At 34.2% G+C, this 18,298-nt stretch overlaps 1 protein-coding gene across 1 annotated transcript in view; it reads left to right on the forward strand.

Moving 5' to 3' along the window:
• The window catches only part of LOC129216569 (protein aurora borealis-like), a gene marked incomplete at its 5' end in the record, with an annotated part of 28,172 nt that extends 10,022 nt beyond the window's left edge, over nt 1-18,150 (forward strand). The window contains 4 exons of the mRNA XM_054850784.1: nt 122-225; nt 5,197-5,268; nt 17,859-17,915; nt 18,005-18,150. Coding sequence (XP_054706759.1) covers nt 122-225; nt 5,197-5,268; nt 17,859-17,915; nt 18,005-18,150 — 379 coding nt within the window. The remainder of the gene's footprint in view (nt 1-121; nt 226-5,196; nt 5,269-17,858; nt 17,916-18,004) is intronic.
• Between the last annotated feature and the right edge of the window lie 148 nt (nt 18,151-18,298).

Consider the following 18,298-nt stretch of genomic DNA (forward strand, 5'->3'; position numbering starts at 1 on the left):
ACGGTTGCTATTGCGGTTGCGATGTCCTGTAATTTCTCTCGTGTGATATCCCCTTTAGATGAAAATAAATTTATTTAAAAAAAAAAATATGTGGTTTTGTAATAAGATTTTTTTTCCTTAGGACTGATCCAGATCAAGAGTTAAAAGCTCAAAAAGCAATAGATACATTTTTTTCACAAAACAGTATTGTTCCTTCACCATGGTCGCCAGAATTGTCAAGTAAAGGTAATTATCATGGTCTGAAAAAACTTTTTAATTGCTCCACATTGGGTTTTCATCAAAATGTAGTGTTTAATTAGTGTTTCTTCCGGATTCGATGGCTTGTTCCTTCAGCCATGTTCAAAGGATAAAAAGCGTCCTCCAGATATTAAGTGTAAAAAACTAACTACCCATCCAGAACAAACGGGAAATCCCGCTGCAACATCCCCCATATGAAAAAGAATAAAACAATCGAAAGGATATTGTTTAAAAAAATGATAAAGGTAAAAACAGTTCTCTGAATAAGCGAAAATCTCTCGTCCCCCACCTCCACTCCCGATGTAAAATGAACACATTCTTCAACTAAAATGACTAAACACTCTAAAAACGAAAATCAGTTCTTTGCAGTTTGAAATCTTTCGCCAAATAAACAAAAAATACAATAAATTACATTAGCAGTAGCTTTAAAATGTAAACAAATGATCACGCAACTATATTGTTTGTAGCCAAAGTCGCCAAGCCACCACGTTACTGTAATCCAGCCAATAAGTGAGCGAAGGGAACTCCGACCAATTAGCAGTCCGATCTTTTGAACAAAAACTTTTAAAACTTCATACATTGCCTAATTTGTTCTCTCCATTAAAGATAAAGATCTTCCACCGCACTGATGTTTTGTGTACAGAACTGCCCTATTGTAATTTATCTGGACAAAAATAAAATTTGGTTCGTCTTTAAATTCCATCATCTTTTCCTTTAATAATGTACTAATTAGTTTGATAATCCTTAAAGTATTCTTGACATTGGTGCCAATACTAAGATGGATTTGAGCCAAGAAACAAATGTTGTTAGGTATGGTACTTTCTGATCATTTGGTTAGGAAAACCTAAAGCACCTATCCGGTCACATGGTTCAACTACGACGACAAAACACACGTTTTGCGTGAACCTTCCAGTACTTTACTTTAAAATATATCTCGAGACCTAAAATCGTTGTTTTTAAGAGAGAAATGAAAGCTTCACTCTCTCTCTCTGTTTTATCTATTCTCAATTGACATATCACAGTAGAAAATTTCATTACAAAAAGCAGGGCTGGCTTTCTTATTGTCCTTTGGCAACGGGTTAAATATTTTATTTCAGTTCTCGCTCAACAATGCGTTAAAATAAATAATCATTTGGGAGACATAACCGTCCAATGTTTAAATTAATTCATTGACAAAAACGTTTCTGATTCTTTCCATCGCGCTTCGAAACCATGCTTGCCACAATTTAATTACACACAGAAAATTTGATCAAAATCGGTCTAGCCGTTTAAAAGCCTTATGGTGACAAACGTCCGCTCAGAAGATTTTTATATATTAAGATAGCCAAAGTCGCCAAGCCATCACGTTACTGTAATCCAGCCGATCAGTGAGCGAAGCCAACTCCGACCAATTAGCAGACGGATCTTTTGAACGAAAACTTTTAAAACTTCATATATTGTCTAATTTGTTCTTTCCACCAAAGATAAAGATCTTCTTGGGATATTTCGATAGTTGGGCATCTGACAATCTTTTTTCATTGGCATCAATTTTTGGTTCCAGTGCCTGCGCGAGAGGTATTTTTCGTTGCAAAGCTAAACAAAGAGTACGGAAACATCTATTTACATAGGGCTACTATAAATCAGCAGTGTTGCCAAAATAAGGTATTTAACGCCAAAAATGAGACGACCGTGCCAGATTCCCAATTATCGAAATATCCCCGATCTTCCACTGCACTGATCTTTTGTGTACAGAACTACCCTGTTGTAATTTATCTGGGCAAAAATAAATTTTGTTTCGTCTTTAAATTCCATCATCTTTTCCTTGAATAATGTACTGATTAGTTTGATAATCCTTAAAGTATTCTTGATATCGGTGTCAAAACTCAGAAGCAGAGCTGGCTTTCTTACTGTCCTTTGGCAACGGGTTAAATATTTATTTCAAATCTCGCTCAACAATAGGTTAAAATAAATATTAATCATTTGGGAGATATAACCATCCAAAGTTTAAATTAATTAATTAGCAAAAACATTTATAACATATATTAAGATATCTGGTATACAAATAGGTTTTAAAGAGATAGTGTCACAAGTATTTAATTAAAACGGACAATGTTGTAACTAACTTCATTTTATAACCTCATCGTTAGGCTTTCATTTTCAGTTTGGGACATTTTTTTGAAGTGGAAGCAATATAGTTTTTGTGTGCTCTGAATATGTCAACTTTTGTGCCAACAAAACACAATTCGCGGGCTTTGCTTGCATTTGAAGAAAGGTGCTGCTGAAGTCCATCAAATACTGCAAGAAGCTTACAGAAGCATGCTTCATCGGTTTTCACATGTGAGTTTTGGCATAGACTTTTAGAATTGGTGATTTTAATACCATTGACAAAAAGCGCGTTGGACGACCACAAAAGTTTGAGGATGCCGAATTGGAGCCTATATTGAACAAAGACTAGTGCAAAATGACTTAACCGAACTGAATGTGTTTGATCCGAGCACTGCTGGAAAAATTTCCACTGTATAAGGAGAGGCACAACAAGGTAATTTTGTGATAACGCTCAGCCGCATGTTGTGTAGCCGGTCAAAACATACCTTGATACGCTGAAAGGGGAAGTCCTATACCACCTGCCATATAGTCTAGTCATTGCCCCCTTCTACTACTATTTGTTTTTGTCGATGATGCATGCTCTTGAGGATCAGCACTTCTTGTCTTTTGAAGAAGTCCAAAATTGGATCAATTAATGGATCATATTAAAAGACGCATCATTTTTACTTTCTTCTATATCTAATATATAGAAGAAAGTATTGGATTCGTGCAAATTTTCGAATTTCGAATTTTGACGGATTCGAACGTTTTGAGGTGTGCTGAGTTCATTTCGACTATTTTTGGAAAATGTCTGTCTGTGTGTGTGTGTGTGTGTATGTATGTATGTGTGTGTGTGTGTATGTATGTGTGTCACGTCTGTGTGTGACCAGTTTTTTGTGGCCGCTCTACAGCAAAAACTACCGCATGAAATCGAACGAAATTTGGTACACATATGTGCCCCTATGTGAACTTGTGCCCATTAGTTTTTGGCGCGAATTCCTCCAAGGGGGGTGGAGCAATGGGACGTTTTTTGAGTTACGCGTGCTTGCTATTCCTCAGGAAGTAACTGGCGGAATCAAACAAAATTTGGTCCATATGTTGCCAATAACAGGAGCAGGTGCTGATTCAATTTTGGTGTCAATAACTCAAAGGGGGGTTGAGCTATAGAACGTTTTTTGTCGTCAATTGTGACTGCTGTATCTCAAGAAATAACGAACGGAATCAAACAAAAATTTTTTGACAAGTAGCCCTTAGTGGGTATAAAAGCTGATTTTATTTTGGTGTCAACAGCTAAAAAGGGGGGTAGCGCAATCGCCCGTTCTTTTTTTCCATTGTGAGTGCCCTATCTCAAGAAGTAATGCTACGTTCTGGTTGAAATTTGGAATATATGTGAATCCATACGTAAACAGGCTTTGGTTCAATTTTGACTCCAATCGCTCAAAGAGGTTTTGATTTTTTTTTTTTTTTGCGAATAAAAATAGTTTTATTAATGCAACAATAAGAAAGATAAATCGTAATAGATTGTCGTCTGCGTATTTCTCGTGATTTTAATTGTATGGAAATGATCGGAAATATTATCTCAATGATTTAAAATTTTTAACTGTTGCCATCTTATGTTTGTTAATAAATAAAATATTTGTAATTAATTCAAGTAAGGCTTTTAAAGTAACTTTCAATTTTCGCTCTTTGTTTTGTTTTTACAATAATTCAGACATTGGGATGGTCGTCAAGTTTTTGCATGTGTAATTTTGTTTCTGTTAGGAATATTGCTTCCTCGTCAAGCATGGGGAGGGATCAGAAAAAGGAAAAATATAGAAGAAAGTTTCGTGATGGCCACAACATACTAGTTTTGAGATGGCCTCCGAAAAGTGCCAGAAAGATGGGAAAAGGTAGTGGCCAACAACGGACAATGCTTCAAAAATGAACATGAAACCATCTTTTCACAATAAAGCGTCAAACTTGAAAAAAAAAATCCTTAAAAACTTATTTGTACACTAGATATATCTTGCTGTCAGGACTTTTTCAGAGTTAGCTTTAAAAAAATAAAAAAAAAACTCGCCTTTGCTTTGAATAAGTTGTCACTTATTATTATTTTTTTTTTTATTTTTTTTTTTTGTATTTATATCCATCAACAAAAAAAAGTCAACTTTTTACAACTACATAGTTTTCAGCTACACAAGATTTAATTTTTTATTCAAGATGTAATTTATTTAATCATATGAATGCTATTTTTTTGTAACTTCTTAAATTTTTTGGGCCACTTTTTCAAAAGTTTTAGATTGCTTTTACTACTTTTTTATTCATTTTTTCCTGTGGCAACCCAGAAACACATGTGTGATTTTTGTCAGCAAAAAATTTTGTCACTTTCAAAATTATTGCTTTTTAACTGAATGTATGACCTGCCACATGCAAGACAAAATGGCTACTTTTTCGTTGAATGTCCTATACATAATATTTTTCAACATTTCAAATTGTTTCTCAAACAAATGAAATATGTTTCCTTTACATTGTGATTTTTGAAAGCTAAGGTTCCAATTTGTTTTGTTATTGTTATATTAATAGAGCAAAAATAATTAACTTAAGTCATACAGCTAATTACAAGAGGTTGATTTTGTCTGTCCCGCGCATGAGGCATACAAATAAATTTTAAATGACAAAATTATTTAATGAAAAGATAACTGTGTCCGGAGTATCTTTGCATAAAACATTAAGATGTATGCCAAAATGTTGGTAAAATTATGCAGTCTGATTGTCCTGCTCGTCACAGTCGAATGGCCCATTAGTTCGCGTAAAGGCTGAATGGTAACCTGTTAGCTTAAATGTTGTGTGTAGCAAAATTTGACTTGATTATCAAGGTTTCTAAATGTGTATAATCTGTAAGAACATCTTTTTCAGGCGGAAGGAAGATAAAAATGAGAAGAACGATTCGTCATAGTTCACCTGCTAATAGTTTTACTAATAATGATGGTATGTCTCATTTCTTTTGAATTAATTGCAAGTATTTTAGTTGTTATGAAATCTTATAAATATTACAAAAAATTTTACCTTTTCATAATGAAGCAGGGCATTTGAAATACATAGTGATCTGTGCCCCATCTCTTGCAGCCTTTTAAGAAGATTAAGATATATCAAATGTTCTTTGAAATCAGCAAAATATAATTTTGACCTTGCAGTTCCTTTAATGAAGTTAAAATTATTTAAAAGTTGTATCCAAATAAAGAAAAAAATGAGGAGGAAATTCAGCAGATTTATCAAACATAAATTCAAACACAATGTTTCAATTCTTCAAGCAATATAATCAAACAAAGGAAGGCGTTAAATTTCTTGCTTTGCTAGTAGAGATTTTTCTTTTCCTTTTTATTTGCTCGAAATAAATTTCAGTGCCTAAAATATAACAAAAATAGTAAGTATATGCATAGCCTGAGAAATGAGTTATGCTGTAAAGATGATTTATATATATTGCTTTATCTTTCTAAAGAATGCAAAACAATTGTCTTTTTAAGCTGGTAATATTATATGTCACTTACTTTCCTAGTAATTTGATGTGGTACATAATGCTATCAATATGCAGTTCTTAAAAGCATGTTTGTTATTAGAATGATAAAAAGTTTTTTCTTTGAGCAATCACAATTGCTTATTGTTCTCACTTGACAATAGATTTTTTTTTTTTTTTTGACCATTGATTTTATTTTTCTATGCTTATACTACAAACTTCTCTGGTCTCCACGAGCATGTCTCTCCTCCTCAATAGTGGCATCCATATCCACAGGCCACTACGAGCATATTCCTTTCTCTGGGCGGTGATGTCCATGGGCCTCAAAATCGAATTATTTATAAACGACCTTCTCGACTTTACGCGATCCATTTTCCGTGAAAACAGTATCTAGCACTCAACATACAGCATCCAGCCCCTGGCATTCATTTGAATTTTGACATCTTGAATTCAAATTATGGTTATGATAAAGGCCATTAGTAGAAATAATAAACCCAACAAGTATGGTCCTAACCTAATTTTTGTTTGCGAAAAACATAATTTGAACTTAAGATCTCAAAATTTAAACTAACTTTTTTAATATTAAGCTTATATGTGTCTTATATACTATCATTATAAAGCAGCGGTTCCCAAACTTTTCAGTTGTGCGGCCCACCATTTTTTTAGAAAACGCCATTGAGGCCCGCTAACTACTATATATTACTTACACAGCCAAAATTTACTTACTGGCCGGGTGGGGGGGGGGGGGGTTATATCAGCTCATATAACTGTCTTCAAGTGTAAAAGTCAAAGTTAAAGCTACATGAGATTTTTGACGCTGTTTTTCCTCTACGAGGCAGTTTGATATCTGGATTGAAACTAGATAGTTTTAGTCTCAAATAACTCGCAACATTCAATTGACGGTACAGCTAATAACTAAATTTTAGCAAACAGCGGAAATTAGGACCCTTGATCTAATATTGATGGTTGAGATTCTCGACCAGTGTCCATGCTGTTCACGGCCCACTTGTGGGCCGCGGCCCTTGGGATGGGAACCGCTGTTATAAAGGCATCTACCTGGAAGTAAACAGAATCACAGATTTTAGGTTTGAACAGCATGTTATTCTAAGGGCAAGTTGTTTGTGTGTGGCCAAGCACATCTATTCAATGGAACACTCAAAATTCGTATGTCTCCTGAAAATCCTGAAAAACTCCTGAAATTTAATTTTTTCTTCTAAGGGCCCTTAAAACTTCCTAAATTTTTGTTTTAACCACCTGATTTTTCTCCTCTCCTCCTGAAAATAATTTTCGACAACTTTCGCTAATTTTAATTCCATGTCGTCTCCATTTAGGCAGCCATATTGAATCGTTGGCAACCAATAAAAATTTTCGTATTATATAGGACTTCTCTCCTTTGACCGATGCATCGGCGCCGATGGTTCAACAGTTTAGCCATCGGCTAGGACTCGACCGATGCATCAGCCTGGCCGATGCATCGGTGCCGATGGTTCAACAATTTAGCCATCGGCATCGGCGGCCGATGCTAACTTGCAGGAAACATCGGCCCATCGGCCTTAAAAAACATCGAAAAGCCGATGGAATTGGCCGATGTTTTAGAAAAAAAAGGACCTTTGTTGTTTTACTTTTTAATACAAAGTAAAGGGAGTTATTGTTTTTATATAAATTGTTTACTTAAATTTCAGTATGAATTTCTATTTTAGTCACAACTGGAAGAGTTTTTAATATCGCATTCAGGTACCAAACAAGTTAATTATTGTGTTGTTTCTTGCAGCTGGATGTACGTATGTACCTCTCATAAGTCATAACTCAAAAATGGTAAGCTTTAGAAGGACAAATTTTAGCATGTGGGGTGTGCGTACGTTCCAGTTGTGCACTTCCCTTTTTGTTTTTGATCGGGTGTTCTGAAAAGCCCGTTTACTCATTTTTTGTGGCTATTAATTACTGATTTCAATGCAAAACTAATATAGCGTCTGACTGACGATCATTTGGTGATATATTGCCGAATTGGAGACCATGGAAACAAATATGAGATGGCGAAACCGGTTTTTGTGTCATTTTATTAGATTCTCGTTGAACCGACGATCATTTTTAATTTTTCGATATTTGTAATATGAATCACAGTAATGCAGTCTTCTCAGTATCGCTTCGGCGGAGTTACAAGTTTGAGGCCCGTTGAAATACATTTTGGGGCCCTATTTCTCTATCACAGAAGTTGTAAATCATTTATCAGAAGCATTTTTGTAACTCCTACGGTGCCCCTATGGTTATGGGGCCTCCCGCGCAATTGCAACATTTGCTATATTTTAAATCCGCCACTGCACGTCAAAACAAACTCAGGTGCAAGTTTTGAAAGGGTTTTTCTGCTGAATGTTTATGATTATTTTGAGCTCTATTTTTTACGTCTATTTTTTGAATTTCCGAGAACACTTGCGAGGCCTCTCCTCCCACTCCCTAAATTTCTGAAATGAAACTCTAGTTACTCTTCTGAGTTGTTTAAAATTAACACCATTCATAAAATTAGAGAGATTTTTTTAAAAAACTTTATCTATTGTTTAGAAAGAATTTAGAGCATTCATGTAAGAAATTGATTAAAGACGCTTTGAATGGTGACATAATTCGGAAATCAAAGGAACTTTTGAATTTTTTCTTCTGAAGTTCTGAAATAGATTCAGAAACTCTTCCGAGGCGTTGGTGGTAACTGCTGATTATTTTTAACTAAAACTAATTTAATATTTGCTTTGCTTTTTGTATCATAGTTTATGACAACAGGAGCTGAAAGTGTTGCTATTTTCAAATGATAAAAGGATGCTTTCGAAGGAATATTTTCGTTTTTGACAAAACAAATCTTTAACAAAAATGGTTTTATTGCACCAAAATATGAGTTTTATTATTATTATTATTATTATTGCGATCGTTATATTGCATTTTACTCTTTCACACTTAAAAATTTTATTTCTGTATTGTTAAAAGGTGTTTCTTTGTTTCAATTTCATTTTCATATTTTCGTAATTAATATCTTTGTTTCCACCAGTTTATTTTTAATACAGATGATTGTCCGCTTGTTTCTTTCGTTTTGTTTCAGAAACTCGGTATCGGTATTTCATTAAATCTCTTGAATACTTCAAAAGTACTGTTAGTTTATTTTTGGGAAAGTTTTAAATCAAAAATACTGTTAGTTTATTTTACATTAGAAATAAAATTTACGCTAAATTTGTTTCCTCTTGATGTGTGTATAGTCCTACCTCTTCCTATTTTTTCCTACTTTTTTTAAGTGATTTTTTTCCTACTTTTTCAATTTTTGATTCCTTTTTTCCTACTCTCCCTCCCCCCCCCCCCAAAAAAAAAAAATGTTTTCGGGATCTGTAATACGTACGTATGAGTTTTCAACTTACTATTTCATAACGTTTTTGGGTGACGCAAATTTACGCACATGAAGACATCGCAAGAGAATTTTTGATAATTAACTGAGGAGGCGTTCAAAATGGATATTTCGGTCATCTATATGTTCTTATGTACAGATGTGCCGAAAAAACTTGTGAAGTATAAATTGGGTGATCGTAAAATAAAAATTAAGGTCGAAATCTGATTTTTTTTTTGTGATTACAGTTCCTTATTCGTAGAAAGGAAGTAAAGTGCAATGAATTAATGATCCTTTAAATCCCTGATAATCTTATCAATTTATTTCTGTTTGATTTTTTTTTTTTGCAATCGGCATCGGCAATCGGCCATTTGGAGGGAAAAAATCGGTCATCGGCCCTCTTTGAACAATCGGCCCATCGGCCAAAAAAGGCCATCGGTCGAGCCCTGCCATCGGCATCGGCGGCCGATGCTAAATTGCAGGAAACATCGGTCCATTGGCCTTAAAAACATCGAAAAGCAGATGGAATTGGCCGATGGTTTCGAAAAAAAAAGATCTTTGCCGTTTTACTTTTTAATGTAAAGTAAAGGGAGTTATTGTTTTCACATAAAATTGTTTACTTAAACTTCAGTATGAATTTCTATCTTAGTCACCCCTGAAAAAGTTTTTTATACTGCATTCAGGTACCAAACAAGATAATTATTGCGTTGTTTCTTGCGGCTGGATGTATGTATGTATCTCTCATAGGTCATAACTCAAAAATGGTAAACTGTAGAAGGTTAAAATTTCGCATCTGGGGTGCACGTACGTTCCAGTTGTGCACTTCCCTTTTTGTTTTCGATCGGGTGTTCTAAAAAGTCTATTTACTCTTTCTTTTTGTAGCTATTAATATTAGAAAAAATAATTCCTTTCCTGAACTTTCCCAACGTTCTAAACCCATGTAGCAGTTGTTTTTGAAAGAAAAACTAATGTTTAAAAACTCGTCGTTTATTTGAACACTCAATCATAACTATTTACAGGAAAATAAAATAAAAACAGAATCAATTAAAAACAAAAACGATCTCCATCTATCAAATTGATAGTCACCCTCACTCACTCATTCATTCCAAACAACCACCTTATTCCATCTCAATGCACGTGTCTTATGCACGTTGACTCGGCACGTGCCGATTGGCGATGGCGTCATTCGCGTCGGCCCGCACCCATCCGACGTGCAAGAACGAATTTGCATGGGAATCAATAATGTTTTCAATAGCCAACAATTAATTACTTATTTCAATACAAAACTAATATAGCGTCTCAGACTGACGATCATATGGTGATACAAAACAAAATTGGACTATAACAAAAAAAAATCGACGCACCAAGAAGGAGTGATCCGATTGAGACTTAGAAAAATTGAAAAATAGTAACAAGTTGAATAAAGTATTGACCCGCCTCTAGCCTGGATACAACAACAGCCAGATGCAATCGCCAACCCATCATATCCCAGACATGCTCGATAGGAGAGATATCTGGCGATCTAGAAGGCCACGGAAGAGTTTGACAAGCTTGTAGACAGTTCATAGCAACACGTGCCTCTAATAACGACCAAAGGGGTCTAGTTACCAAAGGAAATGGCACCCCAGACTATAATGCCTTGTTGAGGGCCAGTGTGGTGTGCGAAAGTGAAACCAGGATCCTTCCTCTGCCTTGGGTGCCTCCAAACGTCTTCAATGATTGTCATGACACAGTTGGAAGCGGGATTCGTCGCTAAAGACTATAAATCCCCAGTCGGCACCATACCATCCTAATCGAGCCATGCACCACTGTAATCTGGCTCATCAGTGTGTAGGCGTCAGTAGCAGGTGGCGTAACAGTCGGCGCGAGAGTAGATTTCGTTGTCCCAACCGTCTGTAAATGGTCATGATGGACACTGGTGCTTAGGTTGAATGTCTGATGGTTCGTAGAGATGAAGAAAGCACTGTGACAGCTGATCGGACAATCACACTGTCATCACAATCTGTTGTGACACTAGGTCGACCGCTAACATCCTGACGCTGAATTCTGCCATTTTCAACCCATCCTTGCCAGCACCTTCGAATCACCGCTTCGCTTCGACTCAAATAACGAGCGATTCTCCGATTTGACCAGCCGACCTCTTTCAATCTAAAGATACGACCTCTTTAAAACTGACAGCTGCTCGTAATGAGCACGAACCATGCGGCGAGGCAGTTTTAAGTTGTAATCTGAATCGTAATCAAACCAAAAGTTATAACAACTGTTGAAGAACTGCTCTTTATATACATCTGCTGGATGCACAGTTTCGACTCGCTGAAGATCAAACTATTCATTCATTGAACACCAAATTTTAATCACTTGCACATCTGGTCAAACCAATCACACATACAAAATTTCAAAGCAATCGGATGATTGCTTCTTGATGCCTCGATTTTTTTTTTTTTTTGTTATAGAGTATATTGCCGAATTGGAGACCATGGAAACAAATATGAGATGGCGAAACCGGTTTTTGTGTCATTTTGTTAGATTTCCGTTGAACCGACGGTAATTTTTAGAACACTTGCGTGCTCCCCCTCCCTGTATTTCTGAAATTAAACTCTAGTTGCACTTCCGAGTTGTTTAAAACTAACACCATTCATAAAATTAGAGATTTTTTTTTTCAACTTAATCTGTTGTTTAGGAAGAATTTAGAGCATTAATGTACGAAATTGATTAAAGAAGTTTTGAATAGTGACATAATTCGGAAATCAAAGGGAGTTTTGAATTTTTTCTTCGGAAGTGCTGAAGCCGACTCAGAAACTCTTCCGAGGCGTTGGTGGTAGCGGTTCTGTACTAAACAAATGAGGCCGAAGTTGGGAACGAAGTTTAATGTTATGAGTTACTCCAAAATCAGCAGTGTCCCCCCCCCCCCCTCCGCCCCGTCCTCGTCGTTTCAAGCATTTCTTAAATATTTAACGATTATTTATTTTGCTCAAGAAATGTCATTTTCCGTACTTCTCATTCTTGTTTCATCTTTATTTCGTAATACGCCATCTTTTTTGCATCATTTATAGCGATCAATTTTTTTCTATTGTAAGTAACTATTTTCATGTATTTTTATAAAATCAATGAACGAGTTATTTTCGTTTTCATCATATTTTTACTTTCTTCTATATCTAATATATAGAAGAAAGTATTGGATTCGTGCAAATTTTCGAATTTCGAATTTTGACGGATTCGAACGTTTTGAGGTGTGCTGAGTCCATTTCGATCATTTTTGGAAAATGTCTGTCTGTTTGTATGTGTGTGTGTATGTGTGTCACGTCTGTGTGTGACCAGTTTTTTGTGGCCACTCTACAACAAAAACTACCGCATGAAATCGAACGAAATTTGGTACACATATGTGCCCCTATGTGAACGTGTGCCCATTAGTTTTTGGCGCGAATTCCTCCAAGGGGGGTGGAGCAATGGGACGTTTTTCGAGTTACGCGTGCTTGCTATTCCTCAGGAAGTAACTGGCGGAATCAAACAAAATTTGATCCATATGTCATAGCTGCCAAGTGCTCCGTTTTTCCCGGAGTTTCTCCGATTTTTATTGCGTACTCCAAAAATCCGATTTATTCCAAAAAACTCCGTTTTTTGACTTTGCTTGTACACTTTTCGATTTCTGAGGAAAAAGAAGAAATTTCCCTATCCTGGAAGGTAGGAATTGTGCACAAACTCAACAAAAGAGGAGGCAATTTAATGCCCTGGAAGCATTAGTGTCAAGATAAACACTGAGTGGGAGCGCTAATCGATCGGAGAACATCGTTTTTTCATTGAGCATTTCAGTTACGTGCAAAACGTAGCCGCCATGTTTGGTCATTCAGAAGATGGAAGTAGACGATGCTTAAGTGCTTTCGTTTTCAAAGACGAAGCAGAATTGGGGGTTTCTTTTAACTGCAAACTAATGAAAATCAGCAAAATGTGCTGCAAAATGTTTTTTTTTTTTTTTTTGGTTATTTTAAGTAATTTTATTGAGAAATGAAAACAAGTATACTATTTAAAATTTCATCTTATCCCTATTGCTTTGGACACAAATGTGCTAAAGATTCTCAATTAAATTGTAGTTTCATAGGGATTTTTTATTTTCAAATTATTTTCATGCAACAAATTCAAAATTTTATATCTGAATTTTTGACTTAGTCGCCATATTTGGTCATTTGCGAGATTTAAGTACACAAAACTCTTAAAGTAGCCAAGTTTTCAAAATCGGAATTAGATGTTTATTGCGATGCAAACTATTGAAAATAATGCAAAATGGGCTTTTTTTCGGAAAATTCTTAATTTTTTTCTTGAAAAATGAAAAAAAAATTTCTTCAGAATATTATGTTATCCTGATTGGTGTGGATGCTAATGTGCTAAAAACTCTATTTCATCTGAATTTTAGTTTTTTTAAGGATTATTAATTATTTATAATTACTTTTAATGCAACAAATTCAAAAATCTATCATCTTAAATTTTTTGCATTGTTGCCATGTTTGGTCATTTGCAACATGGAAGTAGACAAGACTATTAATAGCCTAAGTTTCCGAAAACAGAATTGGTTGTTTGTCTCAATGGGAACTATTAAAAATAACAAATGGCAAAAAGTTATGGTTTTTTTTTAAATTATTTTTTTGAAGGAGAAATTTTATCTGTATTTGATCCTTATTGCCTCGGAGGCTTTGTTACAAGCTGAAACCATTTCATCTAAAATGAAGGTTCCTGCTGACTTCTCATTTATTTATTTTTTTTTTTTAAATAAATCAGAAATTTATTTTAACTTGAATTTTCCATGTACAAAAAAAGTATTGAATGACTCTATTTTAAAATGTGTGAAGTCCTATTCATCTATTTTTTTCATGAAAGTTGTAAAAACTGCCCCATCTCCCCTCCAGTTTGTGTTTCAAAACTTGGTGACAGTTGTGGCCACTAAGTTTTTAGAGTCTAGTGGCCACTGGCCACTTAGATTTCCAAGTCTTGACCTTTACTATGAAGTTGCTTTACTTCCAAGTATAAGAAGTAATCGTGTTTTTTTTTTTTTTTTTAATCTTCAATATGTTCTTATGCAATGCATTTTCAATACATGTAGGATATGTATAAAGGAATATTTTTAAAAAGGGTTGCAGTTTTATTAAATCAAACAGTAATCATGTTTTTTTTTTAATTTTCAATATGTACCTAGGTAATGATGCTTTTTTAATGTAAAATATTTTTATCTTATACTTGGTTGTAGTTTTGTTGAAAATCTAACATGAAAATTCAGAAACGCATTGTAAGGGTGCTTAGAACTTATAGAAGCTTACGGTACAGAAGGAAGGTTTAGCACAGGCCACGATTTGGTGCTCCTATTTTAACCCTCATTGCTCCTATTTTTTCCCTTAAGTGCTCCTATTTTTTTTATCTTGAGGTTGGCAGCTATGATATGTTGGTATTAACAGGAACAGGTGCTGATTCAATTTTGGTGTCAATAACTCAAACGGGGGTTGAGCTATAGAACGTTTTTTGTCGTCAATTGTGACTGCTGTATCTCAAGAAATAATGAACGGAATGAAAGAAAAATTTATCGGCAAGTAGCCCTTAGTGGGTATAAGAACTGATTTTATTTTTGTGTCAACAGCTAAAAAGGGGGTAGCGCAATCACCCGTTTTTTTTTCCATTTTGAGTGCCCTATCTCAAGAAGTAATGCTACGTTCTGGTTGAAATTTGGAATATATGTGAATCCATATGTAAACAGGCTTTGGTTCTATTTTGACGCCGATCGCTCCAAGAGGTGTTGATTTTTTTTTTTTTTTCGAATAAAAATATTTTTATTAATGCAACAATAAGAAAGATAAATCGTAATAGATTGTCGTCTGCGTATTTCTCGTGATTTTAATTGTATGGAAATGATAGGAAATATTATCGCAATGATTTAAAATTTTTAACTGTTGCCATCTTATGTTTGTTAACAAATAAAATATTTGTAATTCATTCAAGCAAGGCTTTTAAAATAACTTTCAATTTTCGCTCTTTGCTTTGCTTTCGCAATAATTCAGACATTGGGATAGTCGTCAAGTTTTTGCATGTGTCATTTTGTTTTTGTTGGGAATATTGCTTCCTCGTCAAGCATGGGGAGGGATCAGAAAAAAAAAAGAAAAATATAGAAGAAAGTTTCGTGATGGCCACAACATACTAGTTAATAATATGTTATAGAAAAATTTCAAGGCTTTTCTATTAAGCATTTTTTTTTAATTTCAGCAATTTATTATTAAATTGAAAAATTTAATTTGAACTTGTTTGTAGTGCTTCATAAAAGATTTTACACAATCAAATTGTTCAATATTATGTGTGCAAACATCAGATCAAATAGTATATGTATTCAGTTATTATTAACTTGAAGTAAATATCGAGTTTGTTTAGTGTAGCTGCATTTTAAGAACCTCACTCTTTTCATGGCTATTTCTTTTTCAGAGAAATTTATGTCACTGTTATAGCTTTTATGAAAAATGCAAATTTTTCTATTCATAAATTTTAAATACTTATAAAAATATTCCTACTATGATTTAATATTGTAATTTATCTGTTACCTTTTTTGTTTAATTTCATGACTAAAAAATGTCTACGTGCAATCCTTCCACTTTAATTGCGTAATTTGTTGATGGTTTCATATTTTTATTCTTATTATTATTATTATTATTATTATTTTGAATTATTAAACAACATGATTTAAAGTTTTTTTAATTCTGTATACTGTACATAATCCATACGTTATTACAATATTGCTGAAATCTTAGTTATATTTACAATTAAAAAAAAAACAAATCAGTTGGTTATTAAACAGTGTCTTTGTTTTTCTTCCTTTTTTGGCTGTTATTATTTCTCTATCATCATACAATAGTCAAAAAAAGAAGCACAACTATATCCTATATAGATTGTACGTAGTATGATCCAAAATTTCGGGGACAAGCTGTATAAAACTTTACCCAGAATAGTTCACATTACCGAAGCACATCCACCTTCAAAGAGTCACCTTGAGAGACTTCTGCCAGTGTTCATAAAACTTTTGGAAACACTCCTGGAAGCCTTTTTCGCAACCTACTATGATGCAGCTTTATCTTCTTACGGAAGAAAGCGGCGTCCATGCAAATGTTTTTTTGCTGGGAACAGGTAAGAGTCGCACGGAGCTAAGTCCGACGAAACATTATGTTATTTGTTTGTCATATCAGAGCATTGATCAATCAGACCGTGCATCCTCAACATGAAAGTCGCCTTCTTCCCCACGATGAAGTTAAAGCAGCAGCGCAAGAGGCCGTACAAGAGGTTGCGAAAAATGGCTGCCAGGAGTGCTTCTAAAAGCTATACGAACATTGGCAGAAGTGCATAGTTGTCCAAGGTGATTATTTTGTAAATAGATGTGCTTCGGTAATGTGAACTATTCAGGGTCAGGTTTCATAGACCTTTAGATCATACTACGTACGTATTAGTTTTCAACTTACTATTTCATAACGTTTCTGAGTGACGCAAGTTTACGCGTATGAAGACATCACAAGAGAACTTGCGATAATTAATTGAAGAGGTGTTCAAAATGGATATTTTGGTTATCTATATGTTGTTTGGTACATATGCGTGTACAGCTGTGCTGAAAAAAACTTGTGAAGTTTAAATTGGGTGATCGTAAAATAGAAATTAGGTCGAAATTTGATTTTTTTTTATTTTTATTACAAGTCCTTATTCGTAGAAAGTAAGTAAAGTAAAAAATGAATAAATGATCCTTTAAATCCCTGACAATCTTATCAATTTATTTCCGTTAGATTTTTTTTTTTTTGCCATCGGCAATTGGCCATTTGGAGGGAAACAATCGGCCATCTTTGAACAATCGGCATTGGCCGATCGGCCAAAAAATGCCATCGATCGAGCCCTAGTATTATACAAATCCCCCAGTGCTTTTCGCAAAAACATGGGGGTGTTCGAACCGACTGACCTGTTACTCTATTCAAACATGCCCATTAAGGTAACTGATTGTAACTGGCTCTAGAGAACGAACCAAAAGCATGTGCTCATTTTTGCGTTAACAGCAACAGTTATTAATCATATTTTCTATATTGCTAATTAGTAGTGCTATTTTGTAGTATATTTAGTACTGATCATATGCCGATATATCTAATATTTTGTGTGTTCCTGTTATTTTCAAATATTTTGAATACATTTTTTTTTTTGATTGAATAGTGTGTGAAAAAAAAAAATTACTGATCGATTAAAAATTTGACAGCAAAGTAGATTAAATGTTACTAAAACTAATTTTCTTGTAAAAACCACTCTTGTTGCTTTTGACTCCTGAAAACTCCTGAAATTCATTTTGTCTGGAAGTGTATGAACCTTGAACACTAATAATCTGTTCTTTTCTTTAATCTAGGCTACTTTACTAACTTGTCTAACAAATTATTTTACATTTAAAGTAAAACATGTGTTTCATTATTTTTGATTTAAAGTAAAAAGGCTAAATCGAATATTGTAATTCAAAATGATTTTACAAGCCAATTGATTTTTGTAATGACACTGCTTTCTTCTTTTTTTCCCCTATATATATTAGTTTTTAAACTTAAGAGATCGTTTTATTTTAAAATTAGTTACAAATTTTTTGTCAATATTAAATTGATCAAACTTAGTTCTTGCCATTTCTTTTGAAACTTAAAATACTAGAAGTGGACATTTTTTGTTTTGCAGCTTCAACTCAAACCAAATTAACTATTCCTCCTTCTGTGGATCTTGAGGCATTATTAGGTACTATGCTTTTTATATTTGCTGTACTTTTTATTTTATTTTGTCTGCATTTTAATTTTTTACAATTTTGATTATTAAATTTTTACTAGGTGGGTACTTCACATATCAAGAAGACAATGATTTAAATTGTTGCTCTGCAGAAAGTTCCCCGAAAGAATCTGAGCTTATGAATACTTCTTCATTACGAAGAAAGCTCTTTGTTGCTAAAGAGGAAAATTTTACCCCCAAATGGTAATTTTTCAGTTTCTCTCACTCAGCATCTTGTTTACTAGAGTGGACACAGGTTATTGAATCAGTGGTGAATTGAATCAACCGCTTTAATTAATCCAATTGTCAAAAAATTTCCAGCTTTGTTAAATTAGCTGCTTTATGGAATCAAAACT

The sequence above is a fragment of the Uloborus diversus genome, chromosome 2, assembly GCF_026930045.1.
Source record: "Uloborus diversus isolate 005 chromosome 2, Udiv.v.3.1, whole genome shotgun sequence".
Taxonomy (NCBI): Eukaryota; Metazoa; Arthropoda; class Arachnida; order Araneae; family Uloboridae; genus Uloborus; species Uloborus diversus.